Genomic DNA, 19,284 nt, shown 5'->3' on the forward strand with positions numbered 1-19,284 from the left:
AAACACTAGGTCGGTACTTCTGCAGCGATGTAGGACGATTTTGAAGTTTGGAGGAGAAAATGAGATGAGAGTTTTTCGACATACCCTAACTGTCTTGAACCGGAATACACAGAGTACACACAGAGCTAGACAAGACAAGTGTTTGAGAGTGAAAAAGTATATATATATATTTTTTTTTTGTTTGTTTTGTTTTTTTTTTTTTTTAGAAAATAACCAGTCATTTCACTAGATAAGACCCTTCTTCCTTGGCTGGGATCATTTAGAGTCCTTTGAAGCCGCATTTAAACTGCATTTTGTACGTTCAAATGCACGGGCACCATAGAAGTCCACTATATGGAGAGAAATCCTGAAATGTTTTCCTCAAAAAACATAATTTCTTTACTACTGAAGAAAGAAAGACATGAACATCTTGGATGACAAGGGGGTGAGTAAATTATCTGTAAATTTTTGTTCTAGAAGTGAACTTTAAATTAATCAGTGAAAGTAAAAACATTTATGATGTTACAAAAGAACTCTATTTTTATTAAATAAATTATGTTCTCTTGAGCTTTATATTCTGAAAAATATAACTCTGAAAAAAGATTTCTCAAAAATGTTAGGCAGCACAACTGTTTTCACCATTGATTAGCAAAAATTAGCAAAATTCAGAATTGCCATCACAGGAATAACTTACAATTTATATTACAAGTTTAATAAAATAGAAAACAGTTATTTTAAATTATAATAATATTTCATAATATTTCAGAGCATAAGAGACTTTTTTCAAAAGCATTACAAAATCTTACTGACCCCAGACTTTTAAACAGTAGCATATCTTTATGTGTGTTTCTTTGTGAAGGTATGTATCTGTGACTTGCACAATTCACTCTTCTCTGGTTTAAAGGATGGTGCAGCAGTTTGCGGTGGATTTTGAGAAGTGCATTGAGGGTTCAGGAGATCAGGTGGACACAGTGGAGTTGTCCGGTGGTGCGAGGATCAATCGCATCTTCCATGAGCGCTTCCCCTTTGAGCTGGTTAAGGTAATTTTATCATACTGTTGTTCTCTAAGAGCAAAACAATGCAGTGGTCATACTTTCTATAGGATTATTTAAATCATATCCTCACAAATTATATAAAGTAAGTGTTTCTGTGTCTATTAATGATGACTAGATGGAGTTTGATGAGAAGGAGCTGCGAAAGGAGATCAGTTACGCCATCAAGAACATCCACGGTATCAGGTGTGCATCAGCCTCTACCTCAAACACACAGAGCCACACACATTGAGCAGCTCTCCTGCTCTGAGATCAAACTCGCTTTGATGTCACTGTGACATTCTGAGCCACTGCTCGCTAGATATGAAGCACTGTACAATGAGAAGCATGCCATGGAATATGAACTGCAATGACAAAGTGATCAGTAACTGTAAAGCACATCATTTATATTTCTGACTGCTCTCTTCATCTCTTTTACTTGTCAGGACTGGTCTGTTTACTCCAGATATGGCTTTCGAGACTATTGTTAAACGGCAGATTGCGAAGATCAAAGAGCCTTGTCAGAAATGTGTGGACCTTGTCATCACCGAGCTGGTCAATACGGTCAGACAGTGCACCAAGAAGGTAAATCTCCATGTCTGTGTGGCATACAGCTTCATATGCACTACCATTCAAAGGTTTGGGGTCAGGAGATTTTTTTATACATATACAATACTGAGTATTTAAGACATACTGCTGCTGCACAAATAGCATTTAAAATAACCCGTAGCAGATCTATACAGGTGGAGCTGGGGAAGGTGGAGGGTTTCAGATGAACGCTGCAAAAGGCTCAAGTGATTGCCAACCAGTCCTTTAAAGGTGAAGGTACAAACTCCTTGGCTGCGTATGCAACATGAACCAATCAGCTTGTGCCAAGTCGTATAAGGCTGTGAATATCGTCAGTTATGTTAACACCCGTCAGCCTGCGCCATCTAGAGTTTCATGAAAGAACTACACATGTGTAATTAGGACAGTGTTGGGGGTAACACATTACAAGTAACACGAGTTACGTAATATTATTGCTTTTTCCAAGTAACTAGTAAAGTAACGCATTACTTTTTAATTGACAAGAAAATATCTGAGTTACTTTTTCAAATAAGTAACGCCAGTTACTTTCCCCCCCATTTATTGATTAAAAGCTCTCCTTTCCCCATGTTGAGAGAAATCGGGAGTAAGATGTTAGTTCTAGAATAAATGTGAACATGCATTAATTCAGCTCACTCACAAAAAAACAGATTCAGTATTCTTCAAAATGTGAAATTCAACTCAATAAAACAAATATCCTTTATGCATTTAACCCCATTTTATTAACTGATGTCTTTGCTGCCGACCTTCGATGATCCAATTCAACCATACTAAATAAGTAAAAATAACTCAAGGTAATCTAACATTTGTTTTCCTTTTTTTATTACTGCTGAAGAATTTACATTTTTTTCTTCTGCGGTTTAGTGTACAGATGTGAATTTACTTTTCTCAAAGCCTGAGGCTTCTGTTGTGAAAAGGCTTTTACATTTGCCAAAAACAGAACTTTTTATATTAAAAAAAAAAAAAGCAAGCCCTGCCCAGATTTAAAAAGTAACGCAAAAGTAAAGTAATGCATTACTTTCCATAAAAAGTAACTAAGTGACATAATTAGTTACTGTTTTAGGGAGTAACTCAGTATTGTAATGCAATACTTTTAAAAGTAACTTTCCCAAACACTGAATTAGGGCCCGGCCACCGGTGGTTAATTACTCAGATTCTTCTTCTTCTCCAAAATGAATCGCATTTTTGAGGGTCTAAACATGCTCAAAAACTCATGAAACTGTGCACACATGCCAAAAGTGATGAAAATTTACATTTGATATGGGTTTCAGAAGTGGGTATGGCAAAATGGCTCAATAGTGCCACCTATAAAATTTCAACAAAGTGCCCCTCGAGCTGTGTTTCACATACGTGTACGAAATTCTGTAGACACATGTAACACACCAATACCTACAAAAAAGTCACCACGGTATGAAGGGCATGTTCGTGGCGGCCTGACAAACTTCGATGTTGCCATGAAACAGGAAGTTGTTATAATTCAGGCATACAATGACCAATCTGTACCAAAATTCGCAAGTTTGATAAGAGTCCTGAACACATGCCCATGCCCATATTCAGTTATAGTCATAGCGCCACCTGCTGGCAACAGGACGTGGAATATTTTACTTTCTAACAAACTCCTCTGAGAGATTTATTGACATCAACAGTATATTTGGTCAGTCTACTCTAAAGACCTTTAAAGGGCGTGTCCGTGGCGGCCTGACAAAGTTTAATGTTTCGCCATGGGAATAGAAGTTGTTGTAACTCATACGATGTCTGATCTGCCCCAAACTTCACATGTTCGATAAGAGTCCTGTCCTGAACACATTTAAAGGCCAATATTCTGTCGTAATCATAGCGCCACCTGCTGGCAACAGGAAATTACTTGTTTTACACTAACTTAAACATGCAATATCGATTCTGCAGCAGACTTCAAATGTTTGATAAGAGTCCTGGCCTGAAGACATCTAAAGGCCAGTATTCAGTTATAATCATAGTGCCACCTGTTGCCAGCAGGATATGTCATGCTTTGCAGTAATTCAAACATTCAAACATGTCTCTTTTGTAAAACATCATGTACAGTACTTATGTAAAGTTCTTGTTGTCTCAGTCTTGTATGTCTAGTCAACTATTTTTTATAGTTATAGTATTTACAGTATATGTATAGTCAAATGGTTAACCATTGTGTAAGTCTGTAATTGCTTTTCTTATTCGTGTTTAACTAGTATGTAGCACCGTGGTCCTGTGAGACACGACATCTCGTTCTATTATATGTCCACACATGTAGCAGAATGACAATAAAGCTTGACTTGACTTGATACCATGTTCAATCTGCACCAAATTTCATGTTTTATAAAAGTGCTGGCCTGAAGACATCTACATGCCAATATCCAGTTATAGTCATAGCGCCACCATGTGGTAGCAGGACGTTTAGCATGTACAAAATTTTTGGCATATTCGTCATATATTTACCACTTTAAATGTATATTGCCCATAGTTTCCTTTTTTTTCTAAAGCCACCGGGTGTTGGTGAGCCCAGGTGTGAGGGCTCTTTCAACGCTGCTTGCAGCTTTAATGTTACAAAATATTTCTATATTTAATAAATGCTCTTCTTTCTATTTATCAAAGAATTTTGTGGGGGAAAACTGTATTGCGGCTGCAACAAAATATGCAGATATTCAGCAGCACAACTGTTTTCGACATTGGTAATAATAAGAAATGTTTCTTGAGCTTCAAATCAACATATTAGACTGGTTTTGGAATGATCATGTGACACTAGACTAGTAAGTGCTGAAAATTCAGCTTTACCTTTACAGGGATAAATTACATTTTAATATGTATTCAAATAAGAGAAAAAGGTTAAATTGTAATTTTAAATTGTAATCACAATGTCAATATTTCACTTTGTTTCTGATATCAATCATCTGAAATAAATGCAACCTTGGTAAGCAACTTGTTTTGAAGATATTAAAAAATCTTACTGACCCCAAATTCATGTTCCCATATTCCATATATATAATCCTATACGATGCCACTTTAGAGCGAATTTTATAAGAACACGTGAAGAGTTCAGATGCAAAACCAGCTAAAAGCCATCTTGGTCAAAAATGAGATAATGGTACTGAGTGAATGCTCGACACATATTATACGTCCATCAAATACTTTTACTTCAAACTCACTAAATTCCAGCCTCAGCCCAATCAGATATACCAGTACCTACATAGAAACCTATACAAAGTAACCAGAAAGAAATGCTCATTTTAAAGAAACACGTCAGATGGATTTAGAGGCTTTTGCATCTCAATTCTTCATGTACAGATCATAGTTAACCCCAAAATAAGTAATAAGATTTTAAGTAATTATTAAAAAAAAAATGAAATCAGTTTTAATAAAGATAATATTTTTACTGAAGAAAATGAATTCTAGGTTTAAATTGTGGCATTATTTTAATTCATATAAAATATATCTCAAAAATGCATACATTTTTTAAAAAGTATAATATTGCATTTTGTTTATGCTAATTAATTTGATTTATTTATGTAAATGTTTTTTTTTAACATTTCATTTTTGCATTGCATCAGTGTGTACCGACAAAATTACTCTCATTACTCTCAACTCCAAAATAAAACACAGAGACCCATTATATTAATGAGAATGGGGTGGAGGATGGTTAATTGTCATCTAAATAATGCAAACTTTTAAGCTTCATTATTTTTATGGATATTAGAATTTCTTATTTTAATTTCATGATATTTTGGGGGTAAATATTATCCAGATAGGTTTTTCTGTGAGCTTCATTCTTAAACTGATAATCACTGAAATACCCTTTCCATTTGTTTGCGGTAATAAGATTTGCTTAAACAATAAGCCCTGCTTATTGTCTCAGTGGTTGTAGCTGATCCAGTATGTGTGTGTGTGTTTTTTTTTTTTGGGACAGCTGGCTCAGTACCCCATGCTTAGAGAGGAAATGGAGAGGATCGTCACCCAGCACATCCGTGATCGAGAGAGTCGCACTAAGGATCAGGTGCCACCTGCCGACCCTTACATATACTCATGTGGTAAAACCAAGCTATCCACCTTATTCCTAAACTCGGAAGTAAGCCAATGGGTGAGACTTTCGGTTCATTAGCTGCTATAGGGAAATGATGAGAAGAAATAACAATGTGCAGTAAAGGGTTAAACGGTTTTCAAACCAGTGTGCTCATAATTAAGATAATACATTCAAATAACATGGTAAGACACACCAATTTGCAATATCAAGCAGCAAAACAAGCACAGCTAAAAATAGCTGGACGCTGACGAGACCAGAAACCAGACCCATAAAATTTACAAATGGCCATGCCCACTCATACGGGAAAAATAAAGTGAATGACTTCAACAGAAAAATAAGTAGTGACATGTGTATTCTTTTCTTGCCATTAGGTCATGTTGCTAATTGACATTGAGTTAGCCTACATGAACACCAATCATGAGGATTTCATCGGTTTTGCAAAGTAAGTACATTATTTAAGAACATAACTATTTACAATTTTTTTTTGTCACCAAAAAACACAAACAGATCATCAGGTTGAGGAGATCATCAGGTTCATAGAAATTAATACTGAAATTGTCATTCAGTGAATGGTTTCTAAAGAGAAATTCAGTGGTCTGAAGAGCTGTCATTAAATAAGCTGAGGCTGAGAGCCTTGTTCAAAGATGATGATAGACAGAGATTGTGTCCTCTGTGATCTCAAGATATTCACAGTAGACCTACAGGCTCATTCATTAAGACATCATAAATAGTTCATCTTTCGCCCTTTATAAATTATTTGGCAGAATCAAATCTTTATAATCAAATCTGATCACCACTACTGAATGCAGCCTAGCCAGGCCGGTTTATCCTATTTATTAGTATTCATTGGTTCGCATACAACATTCTGTTCTGCAGCTTTTGCAGTTTAACTGGTAAAAGTATAGTCAGCTAAAGGTTAGAATACACTACGCTACTTTTGTACAGATCTTTGCCTGGATTTGCCGTCAGAGTTGATGCTAGTCAGTCAGCAGGTTTTGTGACTATAGATTTCCTTTAGTTCCAATCATTATGTGCTCTTTATGGATATTTTTTATTCTGTTTATCCCTTCAGTGCCCAGCAGAGAAGCAGTCAGATGAACAAGAAGAAGGCTGCTGGCAATCAGGTAAGCAAGTCAGAATAAACAGATGTTGCATCCGCATGCATCACACTGCTTGAACAGATGTTTGCTGCTTCACTCAAACATTACTTATGTAGGAACGGCAGCCGCAGTCTATAATTGGACACTGCATCAGTCAGTGTCTGTCATTTAATGAGATTTTAATTATTGAGAACAGTGACGGGTGTTGTTTTGTAAAATGCTCTTTAAAGTAAAAAATAATTAGGAAGAGCTTGTTGGAAAAAACATGGAGAGAGAAGCAACTGAATTAGAGTATTACTTGATTAGTTTTAAAATAACATCTAGATTGACCATGCAATTATATCTAATGCATATATCCTCCAGTGTACAATGCGTGGCTGCATTCAAAATGTGAAGCTGAAGAAATATATGATGGAGAGGTTTCTTAAAGTCAAAGCCAATGATTATTGTCTTCTACAAAGAGAAAAGCCCCATTTTTAAATTTAGCTTATGTTTATTACTATGCAGAGCACAAAAAAATAGTCAAATTAATATAACAATATATATATTATAAAATATAAATATATAAATCTTATAAAAAATATTAATAAGACAATTGTATTAAATTCTACAACTTATATTTATTAACAATATTTATATAATTAAAATAATAATCTATTTAAACAATTTTATATTGCATGTGAACTGTTTAATTGCAGTATGCATAAAAAAAACATTCTTAAAGAGCATAATGAGTGTACCTTTATTTTGGACTGAATTAAGCATTTTTCAGTTTTCGAAATTATCTGTTGTTATTAGTGCTGTCAAGTCATTTAATCACAATCACATCCAAAATAAATGTTTGTGTCTACATAATATATGTGTGTACTGTTTTTGTGTACATTTATATTATAAAAATATGAAGTATACACACATACATGTATATATATTTAAAAAAATATATGAAATATATATTTTATTTATATATAAAAAGTATATATACAGTTGCAATCGAAAGAGAGACTGCAGTACTTTACAAATACAAGCTTTTCTGAGGATCCAGGACTTTATAAAAATTGCATCTACAACAGTTTACTGGCATATTAAAAGTGATCAATATATGTCTAATGTTTTTGTCATTAGACAAATATATAATGTCAATATATAATCTAATGTTTTTGAGTTATAGGATTTTTAATAACACAGCTATGTCATAATTATTCAACCCCTATTTAACATTGCTGTTTTAAGTCACTTATTTTTATGATAGGGAACAAACTTGTCTTAAAACACAATTAAGCCTTTAGAAACTCTGTAAAAAAAAAAAAAAAAAAAAAAAAAAAAAACACAGAATTAGCTTGGGGTGTTACACATATTTACATTTAGCCCATGCATGTGCTGAAGTTGAGTAGCAAATATGGTACAGTCAACAGAGCTCTCACAAAAGCTATAGAGAAGAAATGGTTTTATTATATTAGAAAGTCTAAGGCTACATGAAGATTTCCAAGACATTAAAAGTTCCTAGAGACACAGCTGGCAGCCTTATTCTTTAGTTTAAAGTGTGTTGTAACAGAAAACCTTTGAGGGTGTTGAACAAAAAAAGCACAATATCATAAAATGTTTGATCGGAGCAACTGAGAAAAACCTGCGATGTACAGCCAAAGACTTGCAAGATGACCCGATGAAAGAAGGAAAAACATTTCAATGTGGTGTATAAGAAGAACACTTGACAAGCATGGCTTTCATGTTGAGGCATCTTGATACCACTCTTGACCAAGAAGAAGAAAAAGGCCAACTTGAACATGCTAAAATTTATTTGGATAGACGTATGGAGTGATGTGATCAAACTGGAGCTTTTTGGACCCATGAATCAGCAGTATGTCTGATGCAAAAAAGGCAAAGCTTATAAGCTGAAAAACACTCAGTCTCCTTTTGGCAAGAATTTTGATGCCTCTGGTGCAATGACTAAAGCTAATGATCAATGGGCTTTCCTGCAGGACAATCATCCCAAAGTAAACATCCAAATCTACTTAAGCTTGGTTCAGGGATCAGTCATAGAATGTTCTTGAGTGGTCTGTTCTGTATACAGATTTAATTCTCATTGAAAATATGTGGTTGAATTTGAAATACAGCAGTGTCAATGTACAAATCAAAGATTATCAGTGATCTGAAAGCTTTTTCAGGCAAGGAATTGGCCAAGACTGCAGATGAGAGGTGAAAGAAACTTCTAAGCACCTCCAAGCAGCATTTTTGGTGGTTTTAAAGAATAAAAGATTCACCACCAAATTTTACTTTTGGGGGTTGAATAATTTTGAACATGAACATTTAGAGCCAATTTAATTTTCTTTTATTATTCGCAAACTTACGTTCTCAGAATTACTCAAAAGTGTATTAATAAAGTTTCTCCAGTAGTATACTGATGCCTTGAATAAGTTGAAAATTTTGATTGCAACTGTTTATACATGTAAATATTTCTTAAATATATACATGTATGTGTGTGTATGTATGTGCACATATAAATTATGTAAAAACAAACTTTTATTTTGGATGCGATTAATCACGATTAATCGATTTGACAGCACTAGTTGTTATTCATGAATATCATGAATTATCTTAAAGCATGTTCAATTTAGTCACGTTTAACAAATTATTTGTATTATGTCTTGTGTTAATATTGTGAACTAGTTACTGAAATCTTTCTGCTACTTTTGTATTGTGTTCATCTTGTCTGTTCTCAGTACTGCCTTTTCCAGTTTATAATTACCTATCTTAAACCCTGTCTTTGCTTTGCTGCTGTTGCTATGGCAACGCGCCTCAGGATGAGATAATGGTAAGTGTGCACTGACTGCAGCCTCTTTGGTGTGTGTGAGTTATTGTGAGTAACTGTATGTGTGTTTGTGTTTGCTAATGCACTTTGGCCTTTTAATATAAAATGCATTTGAAAAATAGCACTACATGTTGATTATTATGGTACTCATTAGGGTGTATTTGTTTAAAACAAAAGCACAAATAGCTTTTTATAATCATTCATTAATCCTGACCTTTTCTGATAAAGTTGAGTGCTTTCACACCATGCCGCCGCACTGAAGAAGCTGCTGTGAAACTACATAAGGTTTTCAGTGGAAACCCATTGCACTCCTGAGAGCTGTAGCTCATGACGTTCATGGGTTTGTTCTCAGAGAACAAATGTACTGAACAAATATAGTACACCTTGAATGCACTCTAGGTTACTTTGGGTAGGAGGAAGTCTTCCTGATGTAATAAAAGTAATGTCTACCCCACTTACACTAGAAAATTCGGACAAATTGATTTTTTTTACATTTACACCTGAAAATAAAGAGTTTTAAAAAGGATACCAAATGCTAAGAAATTCTAAAATCCTTTTATGTGTTTATTCTATTTTTTTTTAATTGTAATGCTGATAATATCTTTTTTTCCTCCACACTTTATTTTTCTTATCTTTATTTTTAATAAGTTATCAACTATTATATATGGAAACATATTTCTGCCACTGAATAAAAAAAAAAAAAAGCGTTATTGCAACTTTTTATCTCAACATTTTGACTTAATAACTCGCATTAAGTGTGAAAAAATTCAATTGTGAGTTCTTAGAAAAAAGTCAGAATTGAGAGTTTATGTCTTGCAATTCTCACTTTTTTTAATCAGAATATCATGATATACACTCGCAGTTGCGAGATATAAACTCTCAGTTCTGACTATTTGTTTCTTGGAATTTTGAGGAGGGAAAAAGACTGATATGATCTGTAGTTCTGACTTTTTTTTTCGCAATTGCGAGTTTATATCTTACAATTCTGACTTAATAATCTCCCAATTGCATGTGAAAAAATCACAATTGCAAGTTCTGAGAAAAAAGACAAAATTGTGAGTTTATATCTTGCAATTCTGACTTTATTTCTTAAAATTGCGACTATTTCTTAGAATTTCGACTTTATTTCTCAGAATTTGGAGTCTGTCTCGCAGTTCTGATTTTATAACTTGCAGCTGCAACTTTGTATCACACAATTCTGAGAAAAGTCAGATTTGCGAGTTTATATCTCACAGTTCTGACTTAATAACTCACAGCTGTGTGTGAAAAAGTCACAGTTGCGAGCTCTGAGAAAAAAAGTCAGAATTGTGAGTTTATATCTTGCAATTCTGACTTTATTTCTTAAAATTGCAACTTTGTCAGAATTGCGAAACAAAAGTCACAATTCTGAGAAACAAAGCTCGCAATTGCAACTTTGTATCACACAATTCTGAGAAAAAGTCAGATTTGCGAGTTTATATCTCACAATTCTGACTTTATAACTTACAACTGCAAGTTTATATCATGCAATTCTGATTAATTTCTCAGTATTGCAAGTTTATATCTTACAATTCTGACTTAATCTCCCAATTGCATGTTAAAAAATCACAGTTGCGAGTTCTAAGAAACAATACAGAATTGTGAGTTTATATCTTGTAATTCTGACTTTATTTCTTAGAATTGCGACTTTATTTTTCGGAATTGTGAGTTTATTTTTCAGAATTGTGAGTTTGTCTCACAATTCTGACTTAATAATTTGTAATTGCGGCTTTATATCACACAATTCTGAGAAAAAAAATCAGATTTGCGAGTTTATATCTCACAATTCTGATTTTATTTCTTCAGTATTGTGAGTTTGTATCTTACAGTTGACTTTATAACTCGCAATTGCGAGTTTATATCTCACAATTCTGAGAATAAAAGTCAGAATCACAAGTTTGTATCATGCAATTCTAAAAAAAAAAAAACAGAATTTCAAGATTTTTAAAAGTTTTAAAAAATTAAAAAGTCGCAATAACATTTTTAATTTTTATTTTTGGCTGGAAACGGGCCTCCATATTTATCTGATGAGTATTTGTAATATTATAAAACTTTTATAAGTTCATATGTTTTCTTTTTTCTTCTTCTTCTTTTTGTTTTTGGAAGAAGTCTCTTATGGCCACCAGGGGTGAATTATTATTATTTTTTAATCAAAACCAGTAAAACCATATTATTACAATTAAATTTTTTTTGGTTACACTTTATTTTGATAGTCCACTTTAGACATTTTATTAACTATAAGTACCTTTGCAACTACTAATTCTCATTAATTTGCAAGTACATGTCTACTAACTCTCAGAGCAGACTGTTAGGTTAGGTTTAGGGTTAGTAGAATAAGTTGACATATACTTGCCAAGTTTAGAAGAGACTTAGAAGATATTAAGCAGACAGTCTACTAATACTCTAATAACTAGTTGACATGTAGTTGCAAAGTTACTTACTGTTAGTAGAATGTCTAATGTGGGCTATCAAAATAAAGTATTACCCAGTTTTTTCTATTTTACCGTATCTATTTTGTGGAAACCAGGATACATTTTTTTCATGATTCCTTGATTAAAAGAAATTAAAAAAAAACAAGTATCTATTTGACATAATTTTATTTGAGATCAAATTAATAAGACCTTTCTGAATAAATGCAGTAATTTCATGAACAAAATCTTACTCTTCCCTAAATCTTTTAACTGGCGTCAGGCTTTTGGACCCAACTGTATTTGCAGTGTTCTTTTAATTTGTTCTTCTGCGAAATCCCACATACACATCATTTTCAATTTTATTACATTGGGTTCCAGAATACTTGATTCTGATTGGTCAATGACAGCATATTTTTGTGTAATGACCACAAAACTGCGTAACTGGTCATTGTCCCAACTGATTTCCTACATAGCAGTGCGAGTTCATCCCTGCATCCCAGTGTGCATACTATCCACCCTATCTGCCCTAAATAGATTTTGTATATATGAAAATATATTATGAAAATAGAATTTAGAATGGATAGTATGCACATTTGGATACGGGTCATGTCTCTTGTACTGTGTTGCCAGATCAAGCTATTATAAGCATATTTGGACTTGTCTTTTCTACTTAATTCAAGCGTCAATAAAGTGGGAAGTTGCAGTTTAAGGTTAGCGATGTCTTTATCTTATTTACAAAAGATTTGAAATAATTTCTGTTTTTTCATTTAAATTTTGGGGGGGTTTATGAGTTTACACAGCAATATCTGCCAACACTGCTCTTGTATTATTCTTCTTTAATCTCACACTAATTTCTTGTCCATTTATTTGTGTATTTAAGAAGTATAACAAAGTCTGAAATCATCATACTCTACATCCCACATGTTTGCCTTTGTCTAGGTGATCCGAAAGGGTTGGCTGACCATCAATAATATTGGCATCATGAAAGGAGGAGCGAAGGAGTATTGGTTTGTCCTGACCGCTGAGAATCTGTCCTGGTACAAAGATGATGAGGTGAGTCCCCTCCGTTTCATTTAGCAATGCTTTTATCTGAAGCAAGTCACAGTATAATCTCAAAAGGGCCGGTTGCCCTGGAGTGGCCTTCTTTTCTTTTCATACTCTATGGGCTCTGTATTTTAGTATTATTTCCACCAGACGTAAGGCTATATTTAGTCTGTTTCACAATGCAAGCATCTTATCCTACCAGTAACCCATGCTGTAAATTCACAGCAACACTGGATCCAAGAAAACAGAATTGAGACGAATGAGGTCATGCAGTATAAATGAGCACATTAGTTCTGTTTCTTATTTCCGTAATGGCCGGGCATTTTGCCGTCTTAGCGGTCTGATCAAGCGCAGGTGTTACGGTATCGTCGTGACCCCCCACCCCACCCCCCACTGTCAGTCCAGACCGGAGGCATGAGGAGAAGCAGACCAGGGGCTGGTGGGAGGGCTGCTCTGGGGGTTGGGAAGGTGGCATATGGTTTTCATTACCATACATACCAGATTTTGGTCCAACACTTCCCAAAAGCCCTCGCTCTAGTTAGTTTAAGCATGCAGAGAAAGTCCTTCTAAAACAAAGGAGTTCCAGGTCCAAAATGACTTACTGTTTTAGACAAAAAAAGTGCATTTTGTATATAATTGTTTTTCATTTAATCTCCTCGTTTTTACAAACCACAGTTATGTCCCGCTTATGCCAAAACAAATTCCTTGTGGTCCAAGTGGATGAAATAAGACTCCAAACAATGACAATTATATACAGAGAAAAGACTTTTATTTTCCATCAAATCAACGTTTCATTTTCCACCAAGTAAAATTTCTTTCTTTCTTTCTTTCTTTCTTTCTTTCTTTCTTTCTTTCTTTCTTTCTTTCTTTCTTTCTTTCTTTCTTTCCCTTTTTTTCTTTCCTTTTTCTTTCTTTCATTCTTTTCTCTTTCTTTCTTTCTTTCTTTCTTTCTTTCTTTCTTTCTTTCTTTCTTTCTTTCTTTCTTCTTTTTTTCTACATTTTTCTGTTTACTCTTCTACAGACATCTGTTTTATACATAACGTTAATTTAATATATTCATATACATAAATGTGAGATATGATTTTATGTATGTAATTTTATATCTTGCAATGTCTACAAAAGAATGATAAAATATTTATTACTCTTAATTTTTTTAGAATGAATTATTTACTCTTATTATTTATTAAGTATTTATTAAATATTATTATTTTCTTATTATTATTTAGAATGAAAACAAACTCTTTTTTTAAATGTTAAAAAATCATGTTTTTTATTATGTTATCATGTTTTATTGTGTTAGTTAGCTGTGTTTTTTAGTTGTTTTTACTTTATATCTAAATAGCCCAACTGCAATTAATGAAATTAATTGGAAAAAAATGTTTAAAAAATTGTTAAAAACATAGTTATCTGTTTTTGCAAATGAACTCTTCAAAAAAAAAAAAAAAATATATATATATATATATATATATAATTCTTTTTAAGAAAAACTGAGAGGATTTTTTTTTTTAAATGTACAAAAATAAACATTAATAAACAAATAAGCCTTATTTGCAGAACTTCATTGATTTTTCTGCGAAAGGAAGTTCCTGAGCGTCTCCAGGGAAAACTTTGTCAGATTTCGTTAACTTTGCTGTGTAATCCACTTCCCCAAAGGACAGACATTACTTAGCACATGAAGGCATGCACATTTCCACGGGTAGACGAACAGAGACATGATGACGAGACTGTTGATGAACACAACTAGTTGATGTGTGTGCACCCCCCACACAGCCTAACCAATGTGCAGACTACTGTACAATCTCTACGCCCTGAACAGGTAGTCTGAACACTGGGAAAGCGGGGCAGGCATGACTCTTCGCGGCGAGATGAGATGAGTCCAACAGCACTAAGGAATGAATGTGTACAAAGCATTAAAGATCATACACTATGTACATGCACACATTAAATCGAGTTACTGAACTTAATTTTTTGTGAATACCACCACACCCTTTCATGCAAGCAAATGTTCCGTTTTCCAAATATTTTTGGGAAGTGAGCGTGGAAAAAACGTCAAGGACGTTAACGTTTATTATTGACCGCTGATTTCAATTTAGTGTGAAAAAGCTGCATTACAGCAGGCCGTTTGTCACTGTAATATCACATCTATTATTTAATATCCATTTAAAATTCCTTCAGTTTGCTTAGCTGTTTGATCATATCTATCCAGCCCATTGTCCTGTCTTAACCTCAAACTTTCAGATCTGTTTCTAACATATGCAAACGATAAATACTTCAAAGTGACATGAAATACCTGAAAGTCTGTGCATCTGTGCCAATCAGATTTGGCATTAGATGTTCCGATTGTCCTCCGAAAACCTTCATCCATCCTTTTCTCCGTCTCTGTCTCTCTTTTTCTCTGGCTCCGTTCGGCTGGACGTCCGAGTGTGTGAGATGCCAAAAGAGTGGTAGGTGAGTGGGGGAGGAGGAGGAGAGGAGGGTCCTTTAAAACCTCTGAGTGTTTGATGGTGGTACGAGAAGGCGAAGAATGTGGGTGGCAAGAAGCGTTGAGTTTCCTGGCCCTTTCACCCCCGGTGGCTCATAAAATCCGTCTTAGATTAGCAGCAAAGTCTTTGAAAGCATACATACACGAAATTATAAGATATACAGCATTTGCATCGCAAAATTAATTTGTAACACACGGCGTCTTTCAAATGTGGATTTTTCACAATCGACGTGGCAGACTTTTGACTCCTGGAAGAGCAGAAAAAAGGAGAGGGAGAGAAAGAGGTGGAGCTCTTTTCCTTTTTTTTCCCCCCGCCTTAAGTTTGTTTCTTTTCTCGTTAAACAGGAAGTGAGAGGTCAGAGGTCACAAAAGAGTAAGACGAGCAAAGCTGGTACTGATGAAGACCTGTCAGACTCAACGTTTGCTTTGAGATGTATTTCTGACATCTGTGTGTGTTTATGTGTGTGTGTGTGTGTGTGTGCGAGAGTGTGTGTAGGTGTGGGTGGTGTTGCTGACTGAGTTTCTTGGCATGGAGACGGAATTGTAATATCTCCAGATGTGTAGTCCTGCGGTCTGTACCTCTCTTCATGCTGCTATTTATTCTGAAGCTCACTTCCTCTGCTCGTGCTGGATAAAGGCCTCTTTATACTGGCTAACGGCCCCCCTGACGATCACACGCACACACGTTTTCGAGTTTTAAAACATGCCTGTAGACGAGGTGCTTTGGAAGTTAGTTCACATCAGGGCTGAAGTTCACGCTCACCGCAGAATGTTCTTCTGAGTTGCAGGAGGGTTCTTATTAAATGTGGAGACGGTGACGGAGTTGTGACCTATAAACAAGAGGCATTAATCATCCTCATGCCCTTTGATCCATCCTTCGGGTCGGGGCTCCCCTTACGTTGGTTTTTGTGGACGTTAATCTCTGAAGCTGGCAGTTTGGATGGAAAGTTTATTGTCATAAGACGACACCGTCTGCTTGGTCAGCGGTTCTAAAGCCTTGTGTTTGAAAATCAACCTGAATTTCTGAGGTTCTTAAAGGAATGTTCTGGGTTCAAGATGGGGTCAGCTCTACTGGCAGCACCTTTGGCATGTTGGTGATTACCACGGACAATCATTTAGATTTGTTTATTAAAACAAGCAAAAATTTGTTCACAGCAATGCAGTTACAATGGAAGATTGTAGAAGTATAGATATGACTTAAACATCATATGTTAACATATGTTAACTCTCTTCTGTCTTGACAGTTTACAGTCGATAAACCTACACTCTAAAAAGTGCTGGGTTAAAAACAACCCAACTTGGGTTATTTGACAACAGCGCTGGATAAATATTGCACAGAACAAATGCTGGGTTATTTTGACCCAGTGGGTTGGGTTAAATGTTTTTACCAAACACGCTGGGTTACTTTATTTAAGTCAACTATTGTTTAAAAATACTATATTGCTGGGTTAAAATGGAACTGGAACTTGAAAAACAAGACAAATTTAATTTATTTAGGTGAATACAGCTAGGGTGACCACCTGTCCCGCTTTGCGTTGTACCGCACAGCATTTTCACCCCTTGTCCCGCGCGTCGCATATTGAGAAAATGTCCCGCATTTTCATCATTCTGGTTGGTTTTTAATGAGCGTATTAAGAAAACGTCCTTGCGTTCTTTTGTCTTTTTAAGAAAGCTCATCAAGTGATCTAGAGCCACCGACGGAAATGGTCGAGCGGACACGGAAAAACACAATGTTCTCCATTCATTTTAACCAAATAATAATAATAAAAAAATCCATGCAGCTTTCAGGTGCAACTTTTTCTTATTTTAATAGTTTGTTTGAGGTGGTTTCTATGGCATTAATTTATTGATAAATGTCTAGAGCACATTATTGTAATGTGGGGCGCATCAAAATGCACAAGCACAAATCTCTTTTCTCACAGGTGGATTCTCTTCACTCGCTTTCTCTCGCTTTCATGTGCACGCTCAGAAACACAGATCAGCGCATGTGATAATGGATGTAATCTGTATTTACACAGCATAACAGTAGAAAATGTATCAGTGTCACACGTGTCCCACATTGTCTCACAAAATCACATATATGTCCCTCAACAGCCCTCTTTACAGGTGGTCACTCTAAATACAGCATAGTTTACAATATTACATACTTATAAACTCGTTTAACAAGCATTTTAGACATTAAAAAATGTAACATTTAAAAGTAGCATTTTAATTTTAGTGTATTCAACCGTTCTCTGTAATCGCCTTTTACCGAAATAGCACTAATTCGAAATCTGAGCCGGTGAAGGGCTGCTGTTCGCCGGGTAACTTCGAACTTTAGACCACAGCCGTTTCACTCGTAGCTGAAAGATGACGTGACTCCAAAACCTGCCCATAAACAAACAGTACTGACATTTGAGAACATATTTTAACATCCTATTAAATTAAACTCAGTACTAGTGCTCTTGAAACAGCTATTGAAATTTCTGGAATTGTGATTAATTAATATATCAACACTCCCAGTTTGTAAAAAATGGGAAAACTAGCAGCTATAATTACAGCAGAAATCCCGGAGGAAATATCTTACCTTTTATATGAGTTATATATTTGTAAGTATTTTATATGTGTATGCATTTGTAGTATTTCTATGCTTGAAGAAGCAAGAGGTACATCTTTAATGTACAGGTTTTCACAGCTGAAAGGTTTAACTTTGTCAAACTGATTTATTTTGATTCATAATATTTATAATATGAATGCAACATGTTTACTTATTAAATGAATCATAGGCTTGGTACAGTCATCTTTATAATTTAAAGTTTGGTGCCCATCTGCCAAAACATGTGTACTGATCATAAAAGCAAATACATCAGCTCTGTTCCTGTATTGTACATACACAGACATTCTCTGTGATTTTATGAGACTGTGCCGTGTGATTCAACATTTTTGTTTCCCCAGACTTGGGAGTCTCTCTAAAGTCTGTTATTTCTGGATAGCGTGCAGTGAAGGAAAAATATCATAAATTACAGGGTAAATTATTGAACCATGAAATATGAATGCTGGTCTAAGAGAGGCACTACCTTCTTTTTAAAATTTTCTGGGGTATTTTTGTGGGGTAACTAGAACAGTTGAGAGAAGACTGCATGAAAAAAAAGAGAGATGATGAATGGGATGGGAATTCAGCACTTAGCACCTTGGCATGCACATTACCTGCTAGCAGTATTGGACGCATTACTTTGAAACTTCAACTTACTAAGCTACAAGTTACTGATAATTAAAGTATTTAAACTAGAGGACAGCTTCCATTTCAAAAGAAAATGATTTGCCTCAAGCAACTAAGAACAAATTTCTACAATTAAAACTACTATGAAGCTATTTAAAAGAACAATTTAAAAATCAGATTACTGTCTGAACAAAGTAATTCAGAAAACTCACTTTGTCTTTTTATGTTTGATTATTATCTTAGGGCATTCAGGTGCAAATATACAGTACTGTGCAAAAGTCTTAGGCCACTAGTATTTTCATCAGCTAAAAATGGTTCAGAGTCAGTTGAAGTCAGTCTTTTGCTGTAGTGTGTCAGTAGGAAATATCAGTTTACATTTCTAAACATTCATTTTGCCATTAATTGTAATAATCCAGTGAGATTTTTGTGTGGAGCACAGGCTGTTGTCAGACTCCTTGTGCAAACAGAGATGTGATCTCTCCATCATTCAATCCAGTCTGTCTTAAGAAACAGAAAAAAACGGAGACAGACTAAATCCAGAAGAACTGTGGCAACATCTCCAAGATGCTTTAAGAGACCTACACCTACAAAGCTACAGT

The 19,284-nt window shown here is 34.8% G+C and overlaps 1 protein-coding gene across 8 annotated transcripts in view; it reads left to right on the forward strand.

Annotated features, from left to right (window-relative positions):
• The window catches only part of dnm1b (dynamin 1b), a 49,529-nt gene that overhangs the window by 16,143 nt on the left and 14,102 nt on the right, over positions 1–19,284 (forward strand). For all 8 annotated transcript variants that reach the window (XR_007827759.1, XR_007827760.1, XM_051109712.1 and 5 more), the window contains exons 8-15: positions 884–1,019; positions 1,150–1,217; positions 1,457–1,595; positions 5,512–5,598; positions 5,997–6,067; positions 6,698–6,749; positions 9,523–9,534; positions 12,900–13,013. Coding sequence is in view for 6 of the 8 variants with exons in the window: in XM_051109712.1 (XP_050965669.1) it covers positions 884–1,019; positions 1,150–1,217; positions 1,457–1,595; positions 5,512–5,598; positions 5,997–6,067; positions 6,698–6,749; positions 9,523–9,534; positions 12,900–13,013 (679 nt within the window). In the remaining 2 variants the exon portion in view is untranslated. The remainder of the gene's footprint in view (positions 1–883; positions 1,020–1,149; positions 1,218–1,456; positions 1,596–5,511; positions 5,599–5,996; positions 6,068–6,697; positions 6,750–9,522; positions 9,535–12,899; positions 13,014–19,284) is intronic.

This window comes from Labeo rohita, chromosome 5 (genome assembly GCF_022985175.1).
Source record: "Labeo rohita strain BAU-BD-2019 chromosome 5, IGBB_LRoh.1.0, whole genome shotgun sequence".
NCBI lineage: Eukaryota > Metazoa > Chordata > Actinopteri > Cypriniformes > Cyprinidae > Labeo > Labeo rohita.